The 12,500-nt window shown below is 42.1% G+C and overlaps 1 protein-coding gene across 3 annotated transcripts in view; it reads left to right on the forward strand.

Annotated features, from left to right (window-relative positions):
* Window positions 1-12,500, forward strand: part of pald1a (phosphatase domain containing paladin 1a) — a 125,702-nt gene that overhangs the window by 50,355 nt on the left and 62,847 nt on the right. For all 3 annotated transcript variants that reach the window (XM_017720268.2, XM_017720267.2, XM_037544424.1), the window contains 7 exons: window positions 2,854-3,033; window positions 4,411-4,575; window positions 6,008-6,168; window positions 7,547-7,622; window positions 8,096-8,280; window positions 9,719-9,815; window positions 10,938-11,042. In XM_017720268.2, the coding sequence (XP_017575757.2) occupies window positions 2,854-3,033; window positions 4,411-4,575; window positions 6,008-6,168; window positions 7,547-7,622; window positions 8,096-8,280; window positions 9,719-9,815; window positions 10,938-11,042 (969 nt within the window). The remainder of the gene's footprint in view (window positions 1-2,853; window positions 3,034-4,410; window positions 4,576-6,007; window positions 6,169-7,546; window positions 7,623-8,095; window positions 8,281-9,718; window positions 9,816-10,937; window positions 11,043-12,500) is intronic.

The following is a 12,500-nucleotide window of genomic DNA, read 5'->3' on the forward strand; positions in this document are numbered from 1 at the left end:
TTGGCCGTTAAGGTTCTGTTGGTCGACGCGTCGCTACTCAGATTGACCGGAAGTCAGAGTCAGATAAGAAGCGGCGGTTTGTTTACCTTTCAGTCTGTTTACTTTTCACCACTATCAGCAGTGAAGGTGGGGGAGAGGGTCAGCTTTAAGAGGTAAATGCTCAGGTTGCCCCCCCCACCTGATAAAGTCGGTTATCTCCAGTTTCCGCAGTGCTGAGAATTTAAATTACATTTAAAGAATTAAATTTCAATTTAAAAACGTACTGCCAGGTTTTTAAGTGCTTCATTTTGTCCCCACCAATTTTTGAGTCTCCACCTCTTTATGAAATGCTTAATTTTGTCCTCACCAGTTTATGAAATGCTTAATTTTGTTTCCACCAATTTTTGAGTCCCCACCAATTTTTGAAATGCTTAATTTTGTTCCCACCAATTTTTGAGTCCCCACCACTTTATGAAATGCTTAATTTTGTCCCCACCACTTTTTGAAATGCCTCACTTGAGAAAGACAGTTATTTCCAGCTTCTGCAATACTGTGAAATTGACCTTATATAGCCTTTTAAAAACTGCTATGGAAGTAGTGCATATAATGTATAATATATAGTAATTTTGTCCTCTCACTCTCCAAATTGTCTGATCTGGTCCCCCACATTTTCTGAGATGCCTGATTTTGTCCCCTTCACTTTGGACAGCCCTGGTTTAGATAAACAAAAGAAAACTTTCACATCAGATCAGCAGCGCTTCACATCTTCAGACCTGCTGCTGCTGCACTTTTTACACTGTAGGAAAGTTTTACAAAACCAAAAAAAACATTTTCAGGTTTTCTGGTTTAGTAGTCATGCTGTAAACATCTGAATTTCACTTCAAGGCAGAATTTATATGCATTGCAGTTTTCATTGCCAAAAATCAGCTTCATAGCAGCGAATTACAGAATTTCTTGCTTGATATGTCTGAGGTGCGTCACTGAGATGAGCTCCATCAGTAGAATGTATTAAATGATCATTGTTATTTATGTATTTAATTATGTATCAGAGATTATTCAGAGAAATATCAGAGATTATTCAGAGATGTTCAGATTAATCTGTGCCGTAATGAAACTGAAGTGCAGAGTAAGCGCTTTCCTCTGCAGAGCAGTAACCGTAACGACTTTTCCTGACCTGTTATGGGAAAAGAAAACCGAAAGAGTGACTAAGTCAAGGGGCTTTTGCTTTGTAATCTTCCGAAAACAGACAGGGTTAAAATGGCTTGCTTTGTAGTTGCTTTGCAATTATTAGGATAACTTTTTATTACTGAGCAACTTCAGTGCTGTCGGTCAATCCAAAACCTCAATAAACCCCAAACCTGAACATTTAAGAAAGTAAAAGGGAGGTTTTGACTTTCTTAGGCGAATATCTATGTGTGCAGAATTATTGGGCAACTAAATGAAAACATTTTCCCATCTTACTTTTTTCATCTGTTAAAGTGAGGATGGTAAGCAACCAGCTCAAAATGTACAAATAAACATTTCTGACATTTCATAAACTGATCAGTGACCAATATAGCCACCCTACTTTTCGATAACTGTCATTTGCCTTCCATTCAAGGAGTCTGTCAGTTTCTGCAGCAGCGGCCAGACGCTGGTCAGGGAGGTGTACCGTTTTCCTTCACCGTAAATCACCCGTTTACGAAGGGCCCACAAGTTCTCAGTAGGGTTTAGGTCAGGTGAGGAAGGGGGCCAGGTCATTATTCTTTCATCTTTAAGGCCTTTACTGGCTAAACACGCAGTGGAGTGCTTGGATCCATGTGATGGAGCATTGCCCAGCATAAGTGTCATGGTCTTCTTGAAAGATGCAGACTTCTTCCTGCACCACTGCTTCAAGAAAGGGTCTTCTAAAAACAGCCAGTAGGTTTGGGAATTGATTTCAAGTCCATCTTCAACCCGAGAAGGTCCAACTAAGTCATCTTTAATAATACCAGCCCATAGCATTACCCCACCTCCGTCTTGCTGGTGTCTGAGTTGAAGTGGAGCTCTGTGCCAGTTACTGTTCCAGGCATGGGCCCGTCTGTCTGGTCCGTCCAGAGTCACCCTCATCTCATCAGTCCATAAAACCTTTGGAAAACATGTCTTCTTATACACTATATTTCCAAAAGTCTTCAGTCACCCACCCAAATCACTGAATTCAGGTGTTCCAGTCACTTCCATGTCCACAGGTGTATAAAGCCGAGCCCCTAGGCCTGCAGACTGCTTCTACAGACATTAGTGAAAGAATGGGTCGCTCTCAGGAGCTCAGTGAATTCCAGCGTGGTACCGTGATCGGACGCCACCTGTGCAGCAAGTCCAGTCGTGAAATTTCCTCACTACTAAATATTCCACAGTCCACTGTCAGTGGGATTATAACAAAGTGGAAGCGATTGGGAACGACAGCAACTCAGCCACGAAGTGGTCGGCCACGTAAAATGACAGAGCGGTCAGCGGATGCTGAGGGGCATAAAGGGGCGTAAAGCAATATAAATAAATAAATAAAACAAGTGCTAAAAAGTAATAATCTTAGTCCAAACAATGTATAGAAAAGTGGTCAATAAACTACAGTTATAATAGTATAGTAGCTTAATAAATAACAGATCAGATGAGGAGAAAATAAATAAAAACACAATTCATGAAATAAATGCGAAACGTGAGACAAACTGGCAGTAAAAACATAAATGGTCATTATTAAATAATGAATAATAATAGAAATAATTTTAAAAAGAAGAAAAGTGAATCAGCAGCTAAAATATAGCTAAAACTTCCCGAAATAGTGTAAAAAGTATTACATATTAAAACTTTTTGCTGAATTTCTTCTTTCTCTCTGAAGCTGAAGCGTGTTTTCCTCCACAGGGCTCGTACTTCATGGTGCTGGACGTGTTCAGCAAGGCGGACGTCCTCAACACGACGGGTTCGTGCGGCGCTCCAAACTTCCGCCAGAGCAAAGGCAGCTACCCGCTGTTCGGCATGGGCCAACCCAGCCTCACTGGTTTCCAACAGGTCCTGCAGAAGCTGCAGAGCCAAGGCCACGAGGTCAGAATGCAGGAATACTCATGTTATCATATTTTGATGAATTGTAAGTGCATACGACATGGAATTGGATCCATCACAGCTGCGTTCTGCGTTATGCATCCCGTAGGCCACTAGCGCCCCCCAGAGGGCTCAGAAATTCAATTAGAATGTTTCCCATGCTACATGTCCAATATAGAAATGCATTCATGTCTTAAATCCATCATTTTCCAGCTGTAATGAGAATAAACTGGATACATGACTGCAGCAAACTCTCAGGGCCCAAAATTACATGGAAAAAAAATCTGGTTCCATTGACTTGCATTAAAAATAAAGTAGGTTTTTTTCTTTCTCCTGTAAAATCACCATTTTGGAGATACGAGGTTTTGTTCTGACAACAATGATTTATAAAACATACTTAAGTTAAACTCTTACGTTTGTTCGTAAGATGAATACTCAGCGTTTGCCTTCCTTACACATTGGCCCTGCGACTGTGTCTTGATTAGGGGGGAAAAAGGGGCTTAATGGAAAAGACAAGTTGACAAACTTTTGTATTTATACTCACTTGACATGGATATATACTACAAGAACAAAAGTATGTGGACACCTGGCCATCACACCTGCATGAGCTTATTGGACATCCTGTTCCAAACCCATGGACAGTAATATGGAGTTGGTCCCCTCTTTGCAGCTATAACGGCCTCCACTCTTTCGGGAAGCTTTGCACAAGATTTTGGAGCATGACGCTTTCAGTCAAAAGAGCATTTGTGAGGTAAGGCACTGATGTTGGATGAGAAGGCCTGGCAGGTCATCCCAAAGGTGTTCAGTGGGGTTGAGGTCAGGGCTCTGCGGGTCACTGGAACTCCTCCACTCCAAACTGGTCACACAGAACTGCAAGCAGATATGCAAGTGTGTAAAATGGCATCAATATCACCCTTCACTGGAACCGAGGGGCCGAAACCCTGAAAAACAGCCTGTTAGCTCAGCTCATTATCCCTCCTCCACCAAACTTTACTGATGGCACTATGCATTCTGGTAGGTAAATTTCTCCTGGCATCCACCAAATCCAGATCCATCTATTAGAATGACTGATAGATAAGTTGATTCATCACTCCAGAAAACATTTCCACTGCTCCAGTGTCCAGCGGCGGGGCTTTACACCACTCCAGCCTACACTTGACATTGCACACAGTAATCTTAGGCTTGTGTGCAGCTCCTCAGCCATGGATACCTATTTCATGAAGAACAGTTCTTGTACTAATGTTGCAGTTTGAAACTCCTGGAATGAGCTGTTGTTGCGCTTAAATGCTGTATTTTACAGTAATAGCACTTACAGTTGGCAGGGGCAGATCTAGCAGGGCAGAAGTTTCACACACCTACTTTTAACTCTCTTCTCTAAAGGAGGTGATTTTCTTCTGTGTGCGTGAGGAGCCGTTGTTATTTCTGCATTTGGAGGAGAACTTTGTTCCCTACACCCCACGGAGGAAGGAGAACCTACATGAGAACCTGCATGGCCTGAGCAAGGACGTTCCAGTGGAAACCTTGGAGCTCAATATCCGGAAAGAGGTCAGTTAGGCTATGTTTCACGTGCCACAGAGAACAAGCTCAGTTAATGTTCTTATACGCTACAATAGGGGATATTGGTTCATGTAAAACATCAAACACTTCTATACATGGAAACGGGAGATTAGTCCATAAACATTCTATACACTAGAATAGGAGATATTAGTCCATAAACAACCTCAATAAACGTTCTGTACACTAGAATAGGAGATATTAGTCCATAAACAACCTCAATACACATTCTATACACTAGAATAGGAGATATTAGTCCACAAACAACCTCAGTAAACATTCTGTACACTAGAATAGGAGATATTAGTCCATAGACAGCCTCAATAAACATTCTGTACACTAGAATAGGAGATATTAGTCCATAAACAGCCTCAATAAACATTCTGTACACTAGAATAGGAGATATTAGTCCATAAACAGCCTCAATAAACATTCTGTACACTAGAATAGGAGATATTAGTCCATAAACAACCCTAATAAACATTCTATACACTAGAATAGGAGATATTAGTCCACAAACAACCTCAGTAAACATTCTGTACACTAGAATAGGAGATATTAGTCCATAAACAACCCTAATAAACATTCTATACACTAGAATAGGAGATATTAGTCCATAAACAACCCTAATAAACATTCTATACACTAGAATAGGAGATATTAGTCCACAAACAACCTCAGTAAACATTCTGTACACTAGAATAGGAGATATTAGTCCATAAACAGCCTCAATAAACATTCTGTACACTAGAATAGGAGATATTAGTCCATAAACAACCCTAATAAACATTCTATACACTAGAATAGGAGATATTAGTCCATAAACACTCCATACACTAGAATAGGAGATATTAGTCCATAAACAACCTCAATAAACATTCTATACACTGGAATAGGAGATATTAGTACATAAACAACCTCAATAAACATTCCATACACTAGAATAGGAGATATTAGTCCATAAACATTCTTAATAAGACCTAAGTAAACGCTCCTATATGCTGCAGTTTGAGATATTAATCCATAAACATTTACAGCATTTAGCAGACGCTCTTATCCAGAGCGACTTACAAGAAAGATCTTAATAAATGCTCTACACTTAAATACGATGTATTAGTCCATAAAAGACCTCAAAAAGTAAAATAGGAGATATTAGTCAATAAACAATTTACCAGAGCCCAAATTAAAACAATCTCAGATGAAAGCAAATGATCTAACCGGTGGTTGTGGTGAGCCCAGTATCACCAGTTATATGGAAAAACTGCATCTCTCTGACCTACAGAACTGAGAAGAAGCGATGTTTAATGTTTCACTTTATGCCGAGTATTTTCAGCGTTACTAACTGACCTCTTACACACCGGCAGGACACGTTAGTTATGTGTTTGTCGCATGACTTTAAATCGATTTGCGTGTTTCTTTTCAGCTCCATGACTTTGCCAGGCTGAATGAGAATGTGTTCTACGTCTATAACGACATCGAACATTTTAAAGACGAGCCCCAGAAAATCTCCATCTCCTGTGAAGAGGACATCCACGTCACTGAGGAGGTCTACAAGAGGCCGCTCTTCACCATGCCTGCATACAGGTGCACTTTACTAGTTCTGCATTCTTACTCTTATTGATGGAAAATAATTGTGTCTGTACTATTTAATCCTTGAAAACTGAGGCGATGGTGGAGAATGATGGTCTTTGATGGAGTATGACGGTGTTTAGTGGAAAATGTTGGATGAATATGGCGTTTGGTTGGAGAATGTGTTTGGCAGGACAGCTATGGTGTCTGGTGGAGAATAATGGTGTGGGGAATGTGATGGTATTGGTTGGATACTGATTGGTGGAGAGTGATGTGCTTGGTAAATAGTGCTGATGTTTGATGGAGAGTGATGGTATTTTGGTCAGAGAATTATGCTGTTTTGGTTGGAGGGTGGTGGTGTTTTGGTTGGAGGGTGGTGGTGTTTGATAGTGAATGATGGTGTTTTGGTTGAACAGTGAGCATGTTTGGTTGGAGAAGGATGGTGTTTGGTTGGAGGGTGGTGGTGTTTTGGTTGGAGGGTGGTGGTGTTTTGGTTGGAGGGTGGTGGTGTTTGATAGTGAATGATGGTGTTTTGGTTGAACAGTGAGCATGTTTGGTTGGAGAAGGATGGTGTTTGGTTGGAGGGTGGTGGTGTTTTGGTTGGAGGGTGGTGGTGTTTTGGTTGGAGGGTGGTGGTGTTTGATAGTGAATGATGGTGTTTTGGTTGAACAGTGAGCATGTTTGGTTGGAGAAGGATGGTGTTTGGTTGGAGGGTGGTGGTGTTTTGGTTGGAGGGTGGTGGTGTTTTGGTTGGAGGGTGGTGGTGTTTGATAGTGAATGATGGTGTTTTGGTTGAACAGTGAGCATGTTTGGTTGGAGAAGGATGGTGTTTGGTTGGAGGGTGGTGGTGTTTTGGTTGGAGGGTGGTGGTGTTTTGGTTGGAGGGTGGTGGTGTTTGATAGTGAATGATGGTGTTTTGGTTGAACAGTGAGCATGTTTGGTTGGAGAAGGATGGTGTTTGGTTGGAGGGTGGTGGTGTTTTGGTTGGAGGGTGGTGGTGTTTTGGTTGGAGGGTGGTGGTGTTTGATAGTGAATGATGGTGTTTTGGTTGAACAGTGAGCATGTTTGGTTGGAGAAGGATGGTGTTTGGTTGGAGGGTGGTGGTGTTTTGGTTGGAGGGTGGTGGTGTTTTGGTTGGAGGGTGGTGGTGTTTGATAGTGAATGATGGTGTTTTGGTTGAACAGTGAGCATGTTTGGTTGGAGAAGGATGGTGTTTGGTTGGAGGGTGGTGGTGTTTGGTTGAAATGGTGGTGTGATTGTATTTATCAGAGCAGGACATTTCTTTGGTGGACTTGTGGTGCTTGGTTGAAGAACATTCATGCTCTTAGATGTTCAGCTGTGTATTGACTATACTGATGATTAATGACGGCGATATTGACCGTTTCTGCTGCAGGTACTACCGACTGCCCCTGCCTATGGAGGGCGCACCGATGGAGGAGCAGTTTGATGCCTTTGTGAACATGTTAAGGGTAAGAGCTCCTGAACGCATCTGTAAGCCACTGCCTTCCCAACTGATCTGAATTAGGAACAGCGCAGCACAAAGTTCAGATATTATATAAAGCTGTAAAGCTTGAATGTTCTAATAAAAGAATGAAGTAAACCCTGTAAACTTTTCTCTCTCTCTCTCTCTCTCTCTCTCTCTCTCTCTCTCTCTCTCTCTCTCTCTCTCTCTCTCTCTCTCTCTCTCTCTCTCTCTCTCTCTCTCTGTGTGTCTCTCTCTCTCTCTCTGTGTGTCTCTCTCTCTCTCTCTCTCTCTCTCTCTCTCTCGCTCTCTCTCTCTCTCTCTCTCTCTCTCTCTCTCTCGCTCTCTCTCTCTCTCGCTCTCTCTGTCTGTCTCTCTCTGTGTGTCTCTCTCTCTCTCTCTCTCTCTCTCTCTCTCTCTCTCTCTCTCTCTCTCTCTCTCTCTCTCTCTGTCTCTCTGTCTCTCTTTCTCTCTCTCTAGGAGAACCCCTCTCTCTCTCTGAATCGGGACGAGTCCAGGCCGCTCCCTGCTCTACTGTTTAGCTGTCAGGTCGGCGTTGGTCGTACTAATCTGGGGATGATTCTGGGAACGCTGGTGATGGAAAGACTGACAGGAGCTCCACCCCCTCCACAGTCACCCCCACCACCATCACCCACTGACACACAGTAAGACCATAAACACTGTAACAACAACTACTATTATTATTATTGTTGTTGTTGTTGATTTTGTTGTTGTTATTCTTATTATGAATAAATACAAAATATGTTACTAATTAAATACATAGATGAATATTTATTAGAGTGTATAATATATAAACATATGAATAAACCTTTTAAATAAACATTTTTGTGTAAAACCCCAATTCCAATGAAGTTGGGACGTTTGGAACATTCCACAGGTGAACAGGTTAATTGGAAACAGGTGAGTGTCATGATTGGGTATAAAGGGAGCATCCCTGAAAGGCTCAGTCGTTCACAAGCAGGGACGGGCGAGGTTCACCACTTAGTGAACAACTGCGTGAGCAAATAGTCCAACAGTTTAAGATCAACGTTTCTCAACGTGCAGTTGGAAAGTGGAAAAGTGTCCTGTGGTCTGACGCGTCCACATTTCACACTGTTTCTGGAAATCATGGACGTCTTGTCCTCCGGGACAAAGAGGAAAAGGCCTGGGGGGGTGTGTTAGTGCCCATGGCAGGGGTAACCTGCACATCTGTGAAGGCCCCATTAATGCTGAAAGGTCCATACAGGTTTTGGAGCAACATCTGCTGCCATCCAAGCAGCGTCTTTTTCAGGGACGTCCTGCTTATTTCAGCAAGACGATGCCGAGCCACATTCTGCACGTGTTACAACAGCGTGGCTTCGTAGTAAAAGAGTGCGGGTACTAGACTGGCCTGCCTGCAGTCCAGACCGTCTCCCATTGAAAATGTGTGCCGCATTATGAAGCTCAAAATACGACAGCGGAGCCCCCCGGACTGCTGAGCAGCTGAAGCTGGACATCAAGCAGGAATGGGAAAGAATTCCACCTACAAAGCTTCAACAATCAGTGTCCTCAGTTCCCAAACGCTTATTGAGTGTTAAAGGAAAGGTGATGTAACTCAGTGGGAAACACGCCCCTGTCCCAACTTCTCTGGAACGTGTTGCAGGCATCAAATTCAAAATGAGTGAATATTTGCAAAAAACAATAAAGTTTATCTGTTTGAACGTTAAATATCTCGTCTTTGTAGTGGATTCAATTGAATATCGGTTGAAAAGGATTTGCAAATCATCGTATTCTGATTTTATTTGTTTTACACAACGTCCCAACTTCACTGGAATTGGGACGTTTTAATTAATAATTAAAATAGGCAATGCTATAAATACGTTTTCTTCTTAATGTATTAATCATATTATTATTATTATTATTATTATTATTATTATTATTATTATTATTATCTGTTGTTATTATCTGTTGTTGTTATTATAATTTTAGCGCAAACTTCATACCAGTTGCTTATTACAGTACTTTTAATAAAATATTTTGATAAATTTATTTATATTTAATTTACTCTCCTGTCAAATATAATAACCTTGTAAGAATACAGAAATAATGCTGTTTTTTTCCTAGAACTGAGGAAATGGTGAAGTCTGAACTGAAAGCCCAGTTCCAGGTCATCCAGACCCTCATCAGCAAGCTGCCCAATGGTCAGCAGGTCGTAGATGAGGCAAGTGGACTTTTATCCTCACGATCGTCGTTGCAGTTGCTCCATTGTTCGTTCTAGTACGTTCTAGGAGAATATATCAGTGTTAAACTCCGACTTTTAGAGACTATTGTGAATTATTTAGTATCTGCTATGAATTATTCAGCAACTGCTATGAAAAGTTCAACATCAACGTTATGAGGGAACTTCAAATGAATTGACAAAGCTGCTGCTTATGGTATCCCAGGTGGTTGCTAAGGCTTTGGTAGGCCATTGTAATGGTCTCCCAGGTGGTTGCTAAGGCTTTGGTAGTTCATTGTAATGGTATCCCAGGTGGTTGCTAAGGCTTTGGTAGGCTATTGTAATGGTATCCAAGGTGGTTGCTAAGGCTTTGGTAGTCCATTGTAATGGTATCCCAGGTGGTTGCTAAGACTTTGGTAGGCTATTGTAATGGTGTCCCAGGTGGTTGCTAAGGCTTTGGTAGGCCATTGTAATGGTGTCCCAGGTGGTTGCTAAGGCTTTGATAGGCCATTGTAACGGTGTCCCAGGTGGCTTGCTAAGGCTTTGGTAGGCCATTGTAATGGTATCCCAGGTGGTTGCTAAGGCTTTGGTAGGCTATTGTAATGGTATCCTAGGTGGTTGCTAAGGCTTTGGTAGTCCATTGTAATGGTATCCTAGGTGGTTGCTAAGGCTTTGGTAGTCCATTGTAATGGTATCCCAGGTGGTTGCTAAGGCTTTGGTAGGCTATTGTAATGGTATCCCAGGTGATTACTAAGGCTTTGATAGGCCATTGTAGAGGAGTCCCAGGTGGTTACTAAGGCTTTGGTAGGCCATTGTAATGGTATCCCAGGTGGTTGCTAGGGTGCTGCTAGGCTGTTATCCCAGATTGTTGCTAGGCTGTTGTTATGGTGTCCCAGGTGGTTGCTTGGGCATTACTGTGAATAATTCAACATCTACTAGTATCTCTTCAGTATTTACTATGGATTGTTCAGTATCTGCTATGAATTTGCCTTCAAAACAGTGAAGAATAATTCAGCCAAGCCTGATTTTAAGTTTATTAAGTGATGACCAATAAAGGTTAATTTCCATTTAATCTAGTGCTACGAGAAGATCGGTGTTCATCTTTTCTCCTGGGCTCTTTTCTAGGTGGACCGTGCTATTGAGCTGTGCTCTGAAATGCACGACATTAAAGGAGCCATTTACGAGAACAAGAAGAAGCTAGAAGCCATCGGAGAGGATTACCAATCTCAGGTGAGGGAAAATATACCCAACAAAGTTTTACCCAACGTTTGTTTCAGGAAGGAGATTGTCCATTTGCTTTTTGTGAGTTCTTGTCAGTGGGGAACTCTCTGGACCTTCTTGGCCTTCAGATACGGAGTAGTGATTCTTATTATATTATAAAGTTTTGGTTTATATTTTGTTATAAAGTTGGAAAGTAGTATTGAAACCAGTGGAAGATGGTCCAGTCAGATTCTTGTGGTATCTAGATAGATTCAGCCAAGCAAGCTCTCTCATTGGTTAGGACTTCAGGAGCTGGACTGAAGGCCTTACGTTTTAGATTAACTGCCAGCATAATTGGGAAGTGACAGAGGAATCAACCAGTCACGCTTTCACTTACAAATGAGTAGGTTGTCGTCCTGGAAGTTCCAGATACATCACTAAGCAGTGTCCCGGTTAGTTGTTAGGAATGTCAAACAGCGGCAGCAGCTCTATGTGGGACTCTTTACTGAAAGGGTCACTGTAAAACTGATACATACAAGCTCGGATGTCTGATAATGTCTGTTACAAGGGGCGTTAACAGTAATCAGCGCTATTGGAAAGATGTGTTTTCCCTTGTTTTTGACCAAGTTATGATATTTATGACAGGAACTGAAGGCCTAGCTCTGATAGCCACTGATCGCCGCTGGTTCTACTGGACTTTCAGTTCAGTTTCAATTCAGGAGGCCGTCATGCGATAAGATAATAAAGACTCTGGATTAATGCCATCCCTTCTCCCCGGGGACTAAAAAAGAAGTGTTCAGGACGATGTTTAGGACGTTTTGGGATGCTTTCATGAAGATTAGGCTGCATGTGTTAACTCCACGGAAACCACATTACGCCACACAAAATGAGCAGCGTGGTAACTAAGCTTCATTCATGAAGCTACCATAGCGATGACCAGCGCACTGCCGCGAAGGTATTTTTACATGTCCTCAGTAAGAGCCAGTCAAAACGGGTTATGAGGTAATACTTGTTAATGGCCATCTCTGTGCTCCAAAATCATAAAAAATGCAGTAACAATAAAAAAAAAAATTGGTAAATAAAAATACGGCGAACTTCTGTCTGCAGTCAAAGCAGTGGTGAGTAGGATATAAAGGCATAAGCATCCAGATAGGACGGGTCATCTCTATATCACAGTGTACACTGTAGCTACATAATGTAGTAATTTCAGTAAGATGATGATGATGATGATGATGTTTTATTTACTGTCAGATTTCCCTGTTTTCAGTTTCTCTGAGCATCACTAGCAATGGGGGCATTCATGGGCTGGAGGTCAGGGATCCAGCCTCGTGACCGGAAGGTCGCCGGTTCGATCCCCAGAGCCGACAGCACATGACTGAGGTGTCCTTGAGCAAGACACCTAACCCCCAACTGCTCCCTGGGCGCTGTGGATTGGGCTGCCCACCGTTCCGGGCAAGTGTGCTCACTGCCCCCTAGTGTGTGTGTGCT

This window comes from Pygocentrus nattereri, chromosome 13 (assembly GCF_015220715.1).
Source record: "Pygocentrus nattereri isolate fPygNat1 chromosome 13, fPygNat1.pri, whole genome shotgun sequence".
NCBI lineage: Eukaryota > Metazoa > Chordata > Actinopteri > Characiformes > Serrasalmidae > Pygocentrus > Pygocentrus nattereri.